At 42.9% G+C, this 18,246-nt stretch overlaps 2 protein-coding genes across 2 annotated transcripts; one reads left to right on the top strand and one right to left on the bottom strand.

Annotated features, from left to right (window-relative positions):
* The first annotated feature begins 4 nt into the window (after window positions 1-4).
* On the top strand, window positions 5-10,369 carry tppp (tubulin polymerization promoting protein). Its single transcript, XM_028981949.1, has 5 exons — window positions 5-400; window positions 4,165-4,248; window positions 4,989-5,315; window positions 7,520-7,673; window positions 8,397-10,369. The coding sequence occupies exons 3-5, from the start codon at window positions 4,993-4,995 to the stop codon at window positions 8,607-8,609; spliced, it is 690 nt and encodes a 229-aa protein (XP_028837782.1). The 5' UTR covers window positions 5-400; window positions 4,165-4,248; window positions 4,989-4,992; the 3' UTR covers window positions 8,610-10,369.
* An 801-nt stretch (window positions 10,370-11,170) lies between these two features.
* cep72 (centrosomal protein 72) lies at window positions 11,171-18,213 on the bottom strand. The gene is made up of 12 exons (XM_028982053.1): window positions 18,134-18,213; window positions 17,863-18,044; window positions 17,646-17,773; window positions 16,307-16,499; window positions 15,963-16,071; window positions 15,437-15,591; window positions 13,911-14,129; window positions 13,553-13,695; window positions 13,000-13,093; window positions 12,719-12,897; window positions 12,482-12,608; window positions 11,171-12,100 (listed from the first exon to the last, which is right to left on the bottom strand). The coding sequence occupies exons 2-12, from the start codon at window positions 17,999-18,001 to the stop codon at window positions 12,093-12,095; spliced, it is 1,494 nt and encodes a 497-aa protein (XP_028837886.1). The 5' UTR covers window positions 18,002-18,044; window positions 18,134-18,213; the 3' UTR covers window positions 11,171-12,092.
* Between the last annotated feature and the right edge of the window lie 33 nt (window positions 18,214-18,246).

Raw genomic sequence — 18,246 nt, 5'->3', positions numbered from 1 at the left:
AGACAATAAGAAGGTTACAAGTTCTTCTAAATATTCTCTAAAGAGGAAGGTCTTGAGCCGCCGTTTGAAAGTGCTCAGTAATACATCATGAATACATCTTTTTTTTTTATTATTTATGCAACTGGCTCTCTGTTCTGTTTTGCATATACGGGATCTCAAAAGGCCTGAAACGACGTCACACGTTGTCCGACGCTCGAACCACAGACCGTCAACGAACGGCGCCTCGGTGATGCGGCAGCCAATCAGCCCGCGGAACGCCGCGCGGCATCCCGCCACGCCCCTCCCCTCCCGCCACGCCCCTCCCGCGGAGCCGCGAGCGACAGCGCCAGTCCGCACGGGAGCGCGCGGCGCGGAAATATGCGCGTGTAGGACCGGAGCCGCGGGACGCGGGGACGCGCAGGTGAGCTGTCCGCCGACGTGCTCGATATCGGTGTTTCGTGTCGATGTTCAACGTGTCGTGATAAACCGACGGGACGCGTTTCTTCTTTCGTTTCGCTCTCATCGTCCCCCTGTCTGAAACGATGCCACAACGCGACATGTGACGTCCGGTGCGTTGTTATAAATGACAGTATCTGTAATTTACAATCTGATGGTCTGCGGCGGGCGACGTGCCGAGCGCAGGACAATAACAATGGTCACGTGGCCCGCTGCATGAATATCGCCGAGGCAAGTTTATGTAACTCGTCCGGCTCTGCCAACATCACCGTTCGGCGTCATTTATTATCGATGGTGATCGCTTCCTATATAAAAAATACTGGCACCTAATAATGATCAAAGGCGGACGAATCCTGGGAATGTGGCTGGTAAATATGATGATGATGATGATGATGATGATGATACATGCTTCCACCCCCTTATGTTGAAAGATTAGCTGCGCTTGAAGGGAGAGCACAGTCATTCCCTCAGCTTGCCCCAGATTTCAGTCTGCTTGCTTCTGTCATAAACACTTACACTCATTATGTAAATTGGTGTCCTGTCCCATTCTGTCTTTGGTCCTGTGGACAGTAAGGATGCCTCCGACAAGCCTGGAGAACGTAACCCACCATGCTGATTCCTAACTTTTCATTGAGACTTTTATTTGGGAAAAGGGAGAATTATTTCCACTATTTGATCTCTGTGTTTAATTGATGCAGCCCAGGTGACAGGGACAGTGACAGGGACAGTGCAGGGACAGCGTAGACCCGAGTCTCTCTGTGTAAACCTGCTGCTCACCAGGCACAGTCGGCTTAGTTTCCGACTCATTTATCAGTCGCGAGTTGACAGAAGATTCTGTGGCGTTAAGGTCCAGTCCGTTCCTGAAACAAGCCCTCGTCTCTCCCACCCTCATGCCAGTCTAGTACCGTCTAGACAATCAGCACAAACTGCGACTTACTGTCACCGCCACAATGACAATAGCAAGGGCCGGGTGAATTGTGAATAAGGGCGAGGCACTGGGGTCACCGCTGGAACGGCGGCAGTGATGAGGTCGGTGGCGGCGATGGCACAGATGCTCAGCACACCCGAGAGCAGATGGGCCCTCGCGCCTCCTGGCCAGTTGAGTGGGACGCGCCTCCAGGCCACGCCCCCATCTCACTATTCCCTATTTATTTCAGTATTTTTTTTTTTACTTTTTTTTTACTTTACCTGCTTACATTATCGCTTGATTGGGGTTTTTTTTGTGTGTGTGTGTGTGTGTGTGTGAAGGAATTAGCTTGAAAAGGAGAGATAATATAAAACATGCTCTTGTCATTGCACAGAATACCAGTTAAAAATAGAAGGAGGTCAAAATGGGCCAATGTACTGTTTAAGCAGTCATCTGTGCAATTTCCCCAGAAGAGAAATGTATGCCAGCATGTGCTCAGCCACCGTTCTGATCTGTGCACGAACACGAAACGTGCTCTACGCAAAATGAATAGCATAGAATAGAATAAAATAAAATAGAACTAAATAGAATAGAATGTCTTTTATTGTCACTATACGCATGTACAGTGAGATTAAAAGCAGCTCCTTCAGTGCAGACATGAATGTAGTAAATAGTGCAGAAAATACAAATATACAAAAATACAATAAAATATCATAAGCCAATTGAAATATGTTTGGATCTGTTAAACAAATTAAGTTAAAATTATGTTAAGTTAAAATCTGATTGTTTGAGTCACGTTTAAAGCTGTGACTGCAGATATCTTTTTGCCAATAGAAGGTTTTTAATTTTGCTGGGCAACCTATGAATGATATAAATATATTCAGCCTCCTGTCAGTGTGTGGTCACGAGTATTATTGCTTTTATTATACTCTATATATTTTTTATTGAGGGGACGTATGAATGACAGCTCGGATTGTGTATGTGAAGATGACTGAAAGAATAAAAAGTTGTTAAAAGCCTAATACACACACACACACACCTTGCAGAAGTTTGGACATACCTTCTCTGTGGTGGTTATGAAAACTAAGATGGAGAAGAAATTCAATGCAAGAAGAAGAATCCAATGCAAGAAACGTATTTAGTATTTGTTTTATGAGGAGTATGTTATCAAGTATGTTTGATGAATCTGTTTTTTCAGAGTCGCCTCTTTTTAAATGATATCTTTGATAAGAAAGTGTTCAGCACGAACCTTCAGGACTGTTGGAAATCTTCCCCGTTGTCTAACATAAGGTGTTATTTCACAGTTGTCTTCAGTTTTAACATAATGTAAAAAAATACAAGATCCATAAATGAGTAGGTGTGTCCAAACTTTTCACTGTTACAGTGTGTGTGTGTTTATAAAAATGACATTATATATAAAATAATATACCCCTTAGACTGTTCACATTAGTTATTTAAAATTGGGATATAATAATAATATGAAGTTAATATGCTTGTATATAAACTGGGGCCGTAATTGGTCAGATTATGATAACACTTGCTTTTTGAAGAGGATGCATGTACTGGCTCTCATTGTTGGGACTGTGTTAGTTGCTCTGTGGAGGACTTTGTCCACTTGAGGTGTCTGACTGCAGATGTGGACGTTGAAAAGGCTCCTTTGTCCTGGGTTGACTTTGGGTGGTTCCGTTGAATAGCTGGTGGAGAGGGTTAGATTAGTGTGAGGAGCGTTTGCCAGGCCGTGCTGTATGTGCTGAGAGGAATGCCACTGTTGTCTGTACATGCAGAGCTTTGCGTGAACTTCTGGTTCTTTTGCTCATGGTTTTACCGCAGCCAGGTTTGGCTTAGATGCATGCCCAGACAAGACTGTATAAGTATAATGATTTGTGGTGTACAGTAGTGGCTTTTAATTTCTGGTTCGTAATTTGTTCAATGTTGGATAAGAATCGAATTCAAGTAGAGATATTTTGGTCATATTTGTCATTCACTTCCATTGAAAGAATTTAATCTCTGAAGCCCGTGACACGGTGCGATGTCACCGTGTGTGTGTGTGTGTGTATGACATTCTAGGCAGAACTGACTGACACTTGAGGGTACAATGGGCCCATGGTCTTCCCACTACTGAAAGGCATTGTTAAGAATGATTGCCGTAACATTTATTTGTTGACGGAATGAAAAGCGTAATAGAGGTCAAATGAAAAACGGTTTTAAGAGCCGTTGGTTATATACAGTACGTTTACTCAAGCCCGTAGCGTCCAGCAGTGTCTGGTGCGGGGCGCGGCCGCGACGCATGAAGGGGTGGGCCCTCTTCTCCTCGCATGTCGGCGGTGTGGCCCTGGTCACACTGGGTGCAGTGGTCGCCGCGTGGTTTCAAGGTGAGGTCACGTGCCACCCGTGCTCGGCGTCCTGAAAGTGTGGGACTGAGCCGTTAAGGCTGACGCTGGCATGTGAGGCCTATTCGTTATGGGAGCGAGTGGCAGGTAAGCCTTCAGTCTCAGTGCTGGTTTGTAAAGACTTGCGGAACATCAGCAGACATATAAAATTCAAGTTGTAACTCTAATAATTGTGGAAGACGAGCTGTTTGAACGCAGCCTGCTCATTTTGGTGAGAGAAACTGTTTGCCTTCTGAGCATCACAGGCACTACATTGTAAAAAGTATGTATGGAGACGTCCATTTTCAATTCTCATTCAATACTGTGCACCATATGCGCCTCATTCACACAATTATTGTGAAATATGATGTTAATGTCAAGTTGTCATGATGTGCATGTGTCTTTTTTGTTTCTTACTTATACACTCACACATACATCATCCATGTTTTCCAGCTGCATCAGGAAGCCGAAAGAACTTCCCTCTTCTGATAGCACAGACCCGGCGAAAGACCGCTCTTTTGGCACCACAGGCCGAACGTGAGTATGGGACAACGAAACAGGCCAGTGGACACAGTGAGATGAATGATCGCCACGAGGAAAGAAACAATACTATGTGTTAGCACAGAACCCCGTAGTCCGTGGCCGTCTGAAGATCCTGTTTGTCTCGTGTGACCCAGTGTCCCATCTGGTTGCTGCTAGCTCCTGAATTCCACACATGCAGGTTTATTAGTGTCTATTAATAACCCTCAGCTCCGTGCCAGAGAGGCTGTCTCATCTCCTTGGTGCTTGGTTGCTAGAGGCCAAACTCAGGACCACTTCCTTATCGGACGAAAAAAAGAGAACTAGCATAAGAGGTAGCTAAGGGGTGTTAAAATTAATCATGTAATCGATGCACCGCGATTCTGCATCGATGCAGTGCAGAATATATAATCGGTTAGATCACAATGACGTTGCCTGGTGATTTTCTGCCCATTTGGACGTAGACAGTTTTTCTGCTTATTATAGCAAATCAAATCGTCCACACGGGTGAATGAGACCTTAACTCGTGTATTTGAAAACATGTGAACTATTGTAGAAAAAAATCTATAACCATCAATGCATCAAATCTATAATCATCTATAATCTGTAATGCATCAATAATGGAGGCGTAGCAGAGGGCTCAACGATGAAAGGATCTAGTTCCTTTCAGTCCTTCGGGAACCTTCTTTTGTGTGTCCTTATGTGTGTGTTGCTGCAATACTTTCTTTTTACTCTCTTGCCTTGATTGCCCTCCTCAGCAACATGGAGGAGTTCAAAGTTCAGACAGCAAAACACAACAACCATGCCCCCATGAGGCCACCCAGTGAGCAGCCGAAGGACCGAGCAACCAAGCGTCTCTCGTCTGAGTCCAATGGCATGAGCGAGGGTGGAGCTGGGGCGGCCACACCCGTGGAACTTACCGCACTGGAGGAATCGTTCCGTCGCTTCGCCATCCACGGTGACACACGAGCAACAGGAAAGGAGATGCATGGCAAGAACTGGTCCAAGCTGTGCAAAGACTGTGGGGTCATCGATGGCAAGACAATTACTCTAACAGACGTGGACATTGTCTTCACCAAAGTCAAGTATGACATTTATTCTGTGCTGTGAATTGGGGTTGGGGAACCAGTGGGAGTTTTCACCTTTAGTATAAAATAGCAGCAGGGACAAGGGAGGATCAGTGACAATTCTACAAATAGTATTGCAGATAAGGTACTAAATCATAATTGTTAATACTAAATTCATTAAATATTTGTCCAAAAAAGGTCACGTTAATGGACAAGACATAAACAGAAGCTTCTCCATCATCACTTTTATTATTTATTACTACAATTATATTATACAAATACTGATATACTGATTGATATTTATTGGGCTTGTCAAAATTTACATATATAAGTGTGTGTGTGTATATAATATTTCTCATTTGACAACTCATTTGCATCTGGCAACTTCTATCTAGCCTCCTTATATGTCATCTTTACAATTAAGGTCACAATTCTAACTCAATAATATTTGTGCAGAGAGATTATTTATTCTCTGTGCTTGGCCCAGATTCCATAATGGTGGTGGTTCTACCCTTGCTCAGATTAGAGAGCCCGAGGTCAAGACTGTTTATTCTTATTCAGACACGTCTTCAGGCCAGATGTAGTCACCATTGCTCACTGCTCTGATAAAATGCGTTGCAGCCTCCACCGCACTAGCTAGAGAGGAGGACATTTCTCATGAAGTGGGGAGTAAAAGGGGACGTAATCCTTCTTCAGATGCGCCGTTCATTATTATGTGATGTTAAACAAAGCAGCAATGATTTCATTTTTCCAGTCCAGATGAACTCATGCAAAAGAGATCAGGGAATGGCGGATTATTTTGCAAGATGGCGTACAGTTGGCACAAGAGCAGATAATGGGTGGCTTTCACAGCAGACCAGGAACTCTGGCCACGAGCTGATACCGGTTCTGCTTCATCCAGCATAACTCCTCTGCTGAAACCTCATTCAAGCTGATGAACGCGTATTCGTCGAGCATCGTCAAGGCACCAATTTCGTCTAGACCGGGCGTGGATTTCTACGGTGGTGTTTAGAGAATAACCCGCCCCGCTCTGGGCTCACAGTTGTTCCTGTGGACTGGACTGAGCCGCTCGAATATTTTCACAGCTCTTGGTGCATGTGTATACATTTGAGCATCTGGCCGTGGATGCGGCCAGGAACTGGGTGGGGGAGGGCCCGTGCACTTAGCTGGGCCTGCCTGCAGGCATGAGATGCTGATCTGACCTTCTGCATTAATTAGAGACCATCTTTATAGGCCACGCACCCTGACCTTGTGGAGGCTTGAGAAAGAAACGCGAGTTACCATTGTGCTTCATGTGTGTAGTACGGGGTCATTTCATCTAAATGTAAGATTAGGTGGATTTTCATTACTGACCTACGATGCATCAGTAGAAATAGGTCATCAGTGATTAATGGGTCAAGGCCTTTCTGCGTCCTGAAGCTCCCGGGCTTGCAGAAGAGGGAGGCCAGCTGGGATGAGACATTAGACAGCGTGGAACAGGCCGAGGGAGGAATGGTGCACCCAAGTGTTCTCCACTGAAGGATCGCCCAAACAAAAGTGGTCACCGAAGATCGCAAATTAATAATAAACCCAAAGTGGCGTGTTTACCAAGCCCTGTTGCTATGACAGCCGGTTGCCCGGGGATACAGCGGGCTTTATCGACTCGTGTTTAGGTGATTTATCACCACAGCAATGGTTGTTTGTATTTGTGTTACTATGCACTTTTTACCGTGGAAATGCAACCTGACACGGTTGGATTAAACATGCCCCCTTTAGGGGTAAATGTGTCTGGTGAGACAACGTAAACATCTGAGACAGTTGTGAGCGCTAACAGTATGCAGCGTGCTGCTGGACGCGGGACATCAGAGAAATGTTATAGCTGCTGTCGGGGAAGGAATGGTACTTTAATACACAAACACCTCTTCATCTGCCCTTGAGAGAATGTCAGAACTCACCTTAAAGGAGCTCTTAATGTGAGTGTTGAGCACAGATAGTGTCAGACGGAACAGAAAACGAATAAACGAACCCGGAACTATTTGAAAGGACAGTGTTTTTTTTTTTTTGCAATTTCAGATAATAGAAACTGCTTAGGGGATAACAAACTTCTTTTCATTGCCTTTCGTCTTCCACCAAGTATTTGCTGCAGAGATTGAAGCATGTCACTTTTCTGTAACTCATGTTATAGCAGTAACATGTGTATAAATTAAGACTGGTGTGTGTGTGTGTGTGTGTGTGTTTTACAGAAATAAATCATGCCGCACCATCACGTACGACCAGTTTAAAGAAGCACTCGGAGAGTTGGCTAGGAAGCGATTTAAAGACAAACCTGCTGAAGAGGCGTCCGAGGAGGTCTTCAAGTTGATCGAGGGCAAATCACCTGTCATATCTGGTGTCACGGTAACACCCTGTCTGTCTAACCTAATGCCACACAACAATTACACAATGTTTATGTATAATACACAAGTTTCTTTATAAATACGCTGAACTTTTCAGCATGCAGACTGTAATAAATATGTTTTTCTTGTATATAGAGTGGACCATGTTAGGAAGGATACAGTGTGTGAAGTTGTATTTTTTACATTTGCACTGTAATTAGATTAGTATCTATTCTACCTAAAAACAGAGCTTTTTGAAAATCCATGACCCTTGTGTGCCAGTAGCAGAATCTTACCGCTGATAGAAACATTTTAGTAGCTGAAATAAAAAAATTGAATAATACAATGTGTAATACAAAATGCACAACAATTACCTAAACAAGTTTATACCAACCCACTATTAAATAACCTAATTATAATGCTTTCAGCATTGCTTCCCAAATCTTTCCTTGTTTGGCTGGTTTCGGTTGATCTGAAGGTGTATAATATAGTAAAATCTGAAGGTGGATAGCTGCCATAGAAATAGAAAGGCAGTGGTCCTTCCTGGAGCTGTATGTATTACCAATCAGAGAAGTGCAAATCTAAAAATCGGTGAGATTGGTCCATTGCCTAAATAAAAATGTACATTGATGAATGGTGTACTGGGTAAACTGTGCAGATGGATTACACTCTGGAAAGAAAGTGGAAAGGTTTTTTTTTTTTATGATTTCACCTTGTGACCCTCTGTTCTTTCCTCTTCCCTCAGAGAGCAGTGGCCTCTCCCACAGTCTCTCGTCTGACAGACACCACTAAGTTCACCGGATCGCACAAGGAACGCTTCGACGAAACGGGCCGTGGGAAGGGCAAAGCCGGGCGGGTGGAGATGGTGGACACATCCGGATACGTCTCGGGATACAAACACGCGGGGTCATATGAAAAAAAGGTTCAAGGGAAGCCACACCCACCCAAACCATTGTGAGACCTTATCTAATGCCTGTGATATTATTACAAAACCGGCAACTAAAGTACTCCTCTCGCTCAACAAGATACGTGTTCCGATATGTTTCATGTCCTCTCATTATTATTTGTGCGTGAGTTCCTGTTTCTGTGATGTTCGAAAACTGGAACGCTGTTTACATCACCAGCCGGTACATTCCTAACCAACAGCAAGTAACTTCTGTGCTTGTAGGAGAACCAACACAGGGAGGAAATGGGCTCTGAAATGCTGAAAGTAGGATCTAATGCAACAGGGTCTCGGAGTTCCAAGAGCTTTGAAAAACACTGTCGTGGAAAAACTACTTATAATAATCACTTAATTAATTTGATGTAATCTTAAAGTTTCATTAGTGAGCTGTCATTTAGCAAATTATGCATCCCAAATTGGTACCATTGGAGTGATTGAAAAGGTCTCAGAGCATCATAAAACATGTTCTTTTCCCTTTGTCAGACAAATAAGTATTTAAAAATTAGTAGTTGGAAACATTTATCAATTGTTACAAAGAACAAAATTTGATTTCACAAATGACCTGTACAGTATTCTTTTACCCATTGTGACCTCAATTACTGTCATTATTCAACTTAATTTAATTTCTGAACATCGTTTATCACTTCCCTCATCCCGCTATTATTCTGAACAAGTTTTAGTCCACTGAATATAGCAGATGGCCACAAAAAAATGGGATTGTCAGGATGGAACTTTTTTTTTTTTTTATACAAATGATACTGAAACTGCCAATATGAAGCGTGTACAGAAAAGAACTGTGGTTTTAAGATTGTATTTTGTAATATTTTATTGGTGTTTCTATATGGTACTGATTTATGTATTTATGGAATGGTAGTATATTGATATGCTAAAATGTTAGCTTACCGTTAAACCACTTGCTGCGTAATTGTCTTCTCTGTGCATTGCAAACCATAGAACAACCAATAACATGTATTAAATTGAACTAATTGATATTAATAGAACCATTCAGTGAATTTAGACTTAAACACAAAATCAAGCATATTATGGCCATTCCCATTTTCTCCCTTACCTGTTGTAACCTGGTAACTATTTTGAAGTGCTGTCATATAACATAGTTATGGGCAAATAGAAACTATATTTATATCCGCATTGATATTGTGCAAATGTGCTTCTGCCACTCGCGACAGTTGTGTCAAGCAGCATACCTGCACACCAGGTATATTTTTAAAATACTGTTTTATGGTCATATGCTTCTGAGTAATTTATAACAAATGCACTTTAAATATCTGCAACTTATCAGCCTAAAATGAGGAACAATGTTTACAGTAATTTATGATTACAAAGCCAGCAGAGCCAAATTCCGTCTTTCACTGCCCAGCGTCATTTTTACCGAGGAAAGCAGGGTCGGACCTCAAAAAATGCGGCAACATTCTTTGGCTAGCACAAGAGAACTGAAATGTACAGCATGTAAAGACCTATTCTTTTACAGAACATCTATTTTTCAGACTACTTCAGACCCACCTTTCATACCCAGGTTTCTAGCCAGTAGGGTCTGCACGGAAAGTGGCTCGTATTTATTGAACAATTGTTGTACTAGCATTTAATGTGTGTGCGCTTAATGCCAAATGGTGTGTACCTTCTGTTTGTACGTCTGATTTTTCAGAATAACATTCGGTTGTGCCCTGATGCATGTTATATGGTCACAGTACATTTGTTAAGACCTTGTGTGTGTCCTGGTTTGTAGCATTGTTGAATATATATATATATATATAAAATGTCTGGACAACCTGCCTGTTCTTTATCCCAAGCACAGGATTATTGGCTCATATTGGGGCAGTGGTGGCCTATAGCGGTAATCAGAAGGCTGCCGGTTCGAATCCCGATCTGCCAAAGTGCCACTGAGCAAAGCACCGTTCCCACACACTACTCCCCGGTTAAAAGCAGAGGACACATTTCGTTGTGTCACCGTGTGCTCTGTATCACAATGACAATCTCTTCACTTTCATGTTAATTGCTTTGCTCTTAATGCTTACATTTGACACGGTTATACACGATGCCATGCCAGAAAAGAGGAAAACGTCATTTGTCTTCTTCAGCACATCCCAAAGATTCTCAGTCAAGCCAATTCATGAGAATGATGTCACATGCTTCCTGAACAATTCTTTCACAATTACAGCGTGGTGAATGCTACAATTACCATCGGGTAAGAAAAAATGGGTTTCATGATCAAGTGGCTCTCTTACACAACAGTTTAGTCCGAGTCCTTGGCGTTCTTGTTGCATGTATATGTTAGAGCTGTGAGTTTAGTTGTCCATTTTCTATGATCATTCTGACCACATTGGCTTGGACCCGTCTGAAACAGTGTTTCTATGAGCATGGGATGCGTCTTCCCACATACCCCTTCATGAAATGAGAAGGTAGTCACTGCATCAGTTAAAATAATCTGTTACCGTCTAAAACGTATGAATCACTGAAGTAATTAACCAATCAAGGACCCTTTCCTATTATGCTCGTTTAATGCTCATTAATGTAGTCGCGCCTTCGTACTATACAGTAGAATATTTTTAGGGAAGAATGAAAACATTTTGGTTAAAATCGGCAAAGTGACATAATGAGAGTTTACATTAGAAAAGTGACTGATAATATTTTGTCATTGAAACATGGAGCATAGATGTTGCTCATCATTGTAGTGCAGCCAGCCAACAGGACACTTCAGAGATGATGTGGTGACATTGTGTTTTTTTTCATTTGGACATAATGCAGTCCATATGAAAATATATAGTTGAAATGGAGAAAAGTGACTGCATGTTCTGTGTGTATAATACACACTCAAACTGTACATAGTGGTAGTAGCAAAGTAATAACACTATGAACCAGGCGACCATCAAACCCCACTTACTACCATTGTGTCTCTGAGCAAGACACTGAACCATGAATGTCTCCAGGGGGAGCCGTGTCCCTGTAACTACTGTTTGTAGGGCATCTGATAAATGCTGTAAATGTAAAATGTGTACCACGATAACCACAAACCAAATATGCTGATAAATGGACACAGTAAAGAATGAATCAACTCAATAACACAGACATCTTTAAGGAAACTGCAAGTGAATTGCATCTGATAAGACATTTCATGTTTAAGTTGTTTCTGTAACCCAAAACAAGCAAACTAAAAAATGTTAGAACAGGTAAGAACTAAGCTCTGTAAATGACCGGTTGAATGAATAAAAAATATTTCTAAGGTGCAAAAACAATAAACAGGGTTTTAAATATTGCAATTTACTCCTGTCTATAAATAATCAGTTTTTGAGACGGGTTTTTGTGTAACAGTGCACATGATTGAACACGTGTGCCCATATACAATAAAGGAAAAACTTGTTTTAACGTTTGGCCCCTCCCAGCCACCACAGCAACTGCTTCTGGACTGACAGTGCAGAGAGCGATGCTCTAATGTTGCCTTGCAAGGTTCTGCAATCCATTAGCAGTCATAGGCCACAGCCGTCAGAGGCCTAGAACAGTGAACAGCACAGGAAAAGTCATCATTGGCCTTTTAGAAGCACAACTTGAGAAACTTTTATCCAACACTTGATTTTGTGTGCTAATATAATTGTTGCAGCACAGTTAAATGCAGATATGTTCATACACCGAGTGTGGATTATTAAAACCAGTAAAGCATCAGTTCAGAGTAGCTGTGTGACAAATTCTCATGGTGAATGTTCTTCTTCACTGTATACCAGGGCAGACAGCACGGATGCTTCATTTCTGACTAATCCAGTCTTTCTGTAAAACTGCCACCCATGTCATCACCATGTAATGAAACCCCCAAATGAACTCGGGGTTTCCTTCACTCAGCCCAGATGTGAAAAGAGAACCCCAACATTATTGCTCACCATCATCACTAGCACTGGTTCTTATTTCAGACCTGGCAGAGAGCAGGCTCTCCTTCAGCTCGATCAGCTCTTTTTGCAGACACACGTTCTGCTCCAATATCATTTTCAATTGTTGATTAAGGTTCTCCTGTGGACATTTAAAAAAATGAAGCATTACAACATACGTCACTAAAATAACAAGTACATTAGTGTAGTCAAATAAAACTGAACAATGTCTTGGGTTCTTTTCATACTTACAATAGTGCCATGCGCCTGGTTCAGCTTGGCAGAGAGGTTCTGAACCGCTGACCTTTGCTCCCTGTCTCTTTCCTCAGACTGGGCATTCAAAGTGTCCATTGCCCGTCTCAGCATCTGAACCTCACGTTCCCCATTCACAACGTCATCTTCCATCAGTGACAGGATCTTAACGGCATCAGCTACGGACATGAAAATTGGACATGGGGTGAACCAGAAAGTATGCCGGTTTAAATTTGCTCTGCTTAGCATTTCTACAATCGTTTAGGGGGTGAAACACTCACTCATGAAATGTCTGTTTTGATATTGGCCTTTCTTGTCTGCCCAGTGGTCAGTCAACAGGCCAAGCATTAGCTCCAGAGGCCTCCTGTAATGGCCCTATTTAGAAATTCATTTAAAATGGATGCACGTGATCACATTCTTTGGGGTTTATAACAAGAATAAAGCAACGCCATCCATTTCTCCCACCGCCTAGAGGAGATAAGAGCCAAAGGAAGTGGGAGGATTCACGCAAACTAACTCCTCTCCTCAAAGGACACTTCCTTCGGACTTCCATGGTACAAAAGGTCATGACATGACGACTAAAATGACTTGGCAAATACATTGGAAAAATTATAAACAGTTTGATGAATACAGAAAAGGCCTAAAGCTGGGCCATTTCGAATAATACTCGTCCCCAATTCATTAACCATTCATTATTTAGTCATTCCAGACATAGTTGAACATTTTAAAGCTCCCCACCCCGTACACTTTTCATCAGTCTTTGTTACATTTTTGTGACCACCAGCCATGATAAATCAATGGATGGATGTATAGTTGTGTTATTCCTCCATTCACCTTGTGTGGTCTGCCTGTTGCTGTAATGTTTGTGCTGTTACTCTGCACAGTGTGTCTGTAGGATAGTGTGGGTGGGTGGAGGATTTGGTCATCCAGAATAGTCGGACCAGTGGGACTGGGAGTGGACGTCTGTAAAGCATTAGCTTTTTGGTCGTATTCCATCCCGGCAGAGAGAGAAAAAGAAAAAGCATCATTCATTTTAAAAGCGATTAAACAATTTAAGCAACATGTCAAGCCATCTGAAAGTAAAGCAGAAGCTGTATGAATCAATGAATGAACTCGAAACGGTTATTTAGAAAGATGCAGGAAGAAACATTGAATGTCCAACAAAAGATTTCATCTTAACACGATATCATACCATGTGACCCCTTCATTGACTCTCGAGGGTCTGGAGTAAAATTAATTTTTCCTAGAATTTTTGAGAGTTTATTGATCTTCTTCCCTTCATTTAAAAGAGTTGCTTTGTCACAGCCTTCCAATATTGCCTCTCTCTGTCTTTCAGTAGTCGTCATCACTGGGCCGCTGAAGGAACGGGGAGATTTTCCAAAGGCGTGAAGGTTGGACTGGATCTGCAATTCTAGTCAGATACACAGAAACATCAATCAGATCAGTGTACTTACACATTCTTCTAAAGAATTTCCATGACTAAACTTATGACAACCCTGTAAAGCTTAACTTAAACGACAGTTCCTCCAAGTTCGTGCAGCCCGAGTGAATTGGGCTCCATTAGGTTCGGGTGTAGATCATCAGCTGTAATTTACATGACTTTTAAAAGGAGACGCGCGGCTGTGTAGGTGCTGGAATACGGAAGCAGCGCACGCAGCACCACGAGACGTGGTTCACTACAGAAAGCCAGCAAAGATACTACAGGCCTGCGCTAGTTTTAAACATTGTTGTTAATGTGTGATTCTACACATGGTACATTTTAGCGAAGTGTCAACCTCTAGTGGACATTAAGAGAACTGGCAGTTATCCGTAAGTTCCTGAAGGAAAGCCTCACGGGCTAATAAAGAAGTATGTGAATATCCTTTCATTAAGGCCTTGTAGTGTAATATGGTGTAATTAAAAAAAAAAAGAAATACAATAAATGTTTTTCCCAAGACCCATCATTAGGACTCACACAATTAGTGAAAAAATATATATACACACCCACACACACACAAAGGTCCCATGACATGAAAATGTCACTTTGTGAGATAATTTAACATTAATATGAGTTCCCCTGGCCTGTCTGTGTTCCTGCAGTGATTGGTGTAAAGAGTGCTTTGGCTGTTCTGCTTCACCGTTCAGAGAGCGGCAGCTCAGATCTGGAATGTCTCCCCTTATGTTGTCATACAGGGAAATGCTACATCCTGTCTCTAATGCATCTTCCACCCAGAGAATTTCCAACCCGCCCCTAAAACATGATCTCCACCGACAGTGATGGCATGTGAAGTGAAATATTGCAGTTGCTCGGTGACACAAGCAGTCACACGAGACTCTGGTGAACCAGTAGGTTCATTTTATTACACGACTTCCTGTCTGCACCAGACATTGTGGTTGGTGAATGGCGCTGATGACGTCATTTCCGCGAATGCTCCCTCATTAGCATTCAAAGCTACAGACACCGAAACGGCGCGTCCTGGGAAATCACATTGTTGGGGGCTGGATCAAAGTGGCTGTAAAATAGTGGCTTCAGATACAGTATTATATAAAGAAATTTTATAAGCAAGAAATAAGCAAAAAGAAATTCACATCATGGGACTTTTAAAACAAGCAATCAAAGACTATGAAGCCCTGCGCTGTCTGCCCTGACCGATATGTTCAGGTACGGCAATTCAGGAATGAAGCCTTCAACTTGTGTTTCTGAAGCAGATTCATATCTGTAAACGTGTGACCTCTCACCCTGTGGAGCAGAAGACATTGTCTCTGACTGCTGAGGAGCCTTCTGGGGCCTGTTCTGTCTGCTGACAAAGTTTAGTGCCGCCTCATCGTTGCTGTCCAGCACAGAGAGCATTTTGGTCAGCCTGTTCACTGTTGCCACTCTCAGATCACTGCCCCTACAAACCAGAAGCAACTTGATGATCCTCATTTTAAAGAAAACAGTAGGCATTTTGTGTGCTTATAATGTGTTGCGCGATGTCTTCCCAAAAGGAACTCTGAAATGCACTGTGTGTAGAACACACAAAAAATAGTCATTAAAGGGTGAATGTGGCAATAATTTAATTTGACTTGAGAAACTGTTGATATCTAGAACTGGGGGTTGGTCTCTCCCAAGTCTACAAATGGAAAATGCCCATGTTTAATGAAAATACTGAAAATAAATGAAATACTGTGGTTAAGGTAAGTCAGTATTTGATCAATTTTAGACAGGGTTACTCGTTACTGGCGGATAAGCAGCGGTTTGTACTGGCGCCTTATACAGAGGTACCTTTTAGTGTTGCTCAGGGATCGGGACTCCTGTCTGGTCTCCAGTCCGGCCTCGGAGGTGAACTGCACGATGGCGGCTCTCCGCTCTCTGTCCCTGACAGGGCAGTCATCTGGGATGCACATATTCTCATATTTAACCAGTTTACATTCACAACGGATACCAGGCAGCCTAATCCAGAGCGACCATCAGTAGGTACAGGGGCAGCCCATCTGGAGTGTCTCGCTCAGGGACATGCGTGTTATCCACTGGGTTATTTTTTAACAGTTTAATCATACGTATGGTTGAACAGAATGAACAACATGTTATTAAAACCTGATGATGATAATGATGCTGATGACACCTACCCAGCCTGCGTAATCGTGTTAATGCATACACCAAGTACAGGCGATAGTCTGGCCGTGTCTTCACCAAAGGGTTGAGTCTCAGGTCCAGCTCCCGGAGGTTTCTGAGATTACACAGGATCATGACGTCTTGCAGAGAGGCTATTTGGTTGAAGTACAAGTCCAGCTCCTCCAGCATTGGTAAGTGTTCAATGCCCTGCGTAGAATTTACATTTACCACATACATCAGATGGCCTTATCCAGAGCGTCATGCTCAGGGACACAATGGTAGTAAAGTGGGGTTTGATCCTGTGATTACATTTACTACATTCATCCTACAGCCTTATCCAGAGCGTCATGCTCAGGGACACGATGGTAGTAAAGTGGGGTTTGATCCTGTGATTACATTTACATTTACTACATTCATCATACAGCCTTATCCAGAGCGTCGTGCTCAGGGACACGATGGTAGTAAAGCGGGGTCTGATCCTGTGATTACATTTACTACATTCATCATACGGCCTTATCCAGAGCGTCACGCTCAGGGACACGATGGTAGTAAAGTGGGGTTTGATCCTGTGATTACATTTACTACATTCATCATACGGCCTAATCCAGAGCGACGTGCTAAGGGACACGATGGTAGTAAAGCAGGGTCTGATCCTGTGATAACATTTACTACATTCATCATACGGCCTTATCCAGAGCGTCACGCTCAGGGACACGATGGTAGTAAAGTGGGGTTTGATCCTGTGATTACATTTACTACATTCATCATACGGCCTAATCCAGAGCGACGTGCTAAGGGACACGATGGTAGTAAAGCAGGGTCTGATCCTGTGATAACATTTACTACATTCATCATACGGCCTTATCCAGAGCGTCACGCTCAGGGACACGATGGTAGTAAAGTGGGGTTTGATCCTGTGATTACATTTACATTTAGTACATTCATCATACGGCCTTTTCCAGAGGGACGTGCTAAGGGACACGATGGTAGTAAAGCGGGGTCTGATCCTGTGATTACATTTACTACATTCATCATACGGCCTAATCCAGAGCGACGTGCTAAGGGACACGATGGTAGTAAAGTGGCGTTTGATCCTGTGATTAAATTTACTACATTCATCATACGGCCTTATCCAGAGCGTCGTGCTCAGGGACACGATGGTAGTAAAGTGGGGTTTGATCCTGTGATTACATTTACATTTACTACATTCATCATACGGCCTTATCCAGAGCGTCACGCTCAGGGACACGATGGTAGTAAAGTGGGGTTTGATCCTGTGACTTTGTGGTCGTCTGGTTCAATGGCCACTAGGAATTGACATCACAGTAGAAATGACCTCGTTTTTACACTTACTGCAACAGAAACGAGGGCATTATAAGAGAGGTCCAGGGACTTTAGGCGAACGAAGTTCTTCAGAGATGACCCCAAGTGGCTTATTTTCTCGTTGTCTGTTCCTGCCAGACGCAGCGTTCGGACATCCGCTGGAAAAATGGCGCAGAAGAACAACTATCAAAGAGAGGCGGACACAGAGAGAGAGTCCACACTGTGACGCGACGCGACGCAGCGCTACCTAGACAGCGATGCCGCAGGCGAAGCTTCCCTCGTATCCACGACTCCGTCACGCACAAGCCGCCTGCCGCCATGATTTCAAAGCTCCGACGTTTGCGCATGCGCACTCCCACCGCTTGTTGTTGCGCCGCGTGCGCCATCTAGCGGCCGCGCGTCGTAACTGCAGCTGCGCGCCACCGTATACTGCAAAACGCGTTTTAATACGTTCGTTTTAGAATACACAGACATACTCAAAGTTAGCGTGCAAAGAGGTTTACATAACGTCTCATTACCTATACAATATTTTAAAAAGGGAGCCAATTTATGTCTCCTTTAATTTGTGTCATAAAATCCTGCAATGTGCACATCGGTTTATTTAATGTTGGTTTGTTGCTGTCATTAGAAT

This window comes from Denticeps clupeoides, chromosome 5 (genome assembly GCF_900700375.1).
Source record: "Denticeps clupeoides chromosome 5, fDenClu1.1, whole genome shotgun sequence".
NCBI lineage: Eukaryota > Metazoa > Chordata > Actinopteri > Clupeiformes > Denticipitidae > Denticeps > Denticeps clupeoides.
This window is presented reverse-complemented; position numbering and strand designations above follow the sequence as displayed.

Excerpts from the sequence above, each read along its gene's own strand:
- tppp (XM_028981949.1), top strand. The coding sequence starts at position 4,993 with ATGGAGGAGTTCAAAGTTCAGACAGCAAAACACAACAACCATGCCCCC. Across the intron at positions 5,316-7,519 it reads ATTGTCTTCACCAAAGTCAA|AAATAAATCATGCCGCACCA; the intron begins GTATGACATTTA and ends TGTGTTTTACAG. Across the intron at positions 7,674-8,396 it reads CTGTCATATCTGGTGTCACG|AGAGCAGTGGCCTCTCCCAC; the intron begins GTAACACCCTGT and ends CTCTTCCCTCAG.
- cep72 (XM_028982053.1), bottom strand. The coding sequence starts at position 18,001 with ATGGCGCACGCGGCGCAACAACAAGCGGTGGGAGTGCGCATGCGCAAA. Across the intron at positions 14,130-15,436 it reads AATGTCTTCTGCTCCACAGG|AATTGCAGATCCAGTCCAAC; the intron begins GTGAGAGGTCAC and ends GTATCTGACTAG. Across the intron at positions 12,898-12,999 it reads TCAAAACAGACATTTCATGA|CTGATGCCGTTAAGATCCTG; the intron begins GTGAGTGTTTCA and ends TCATGTCCGTAG.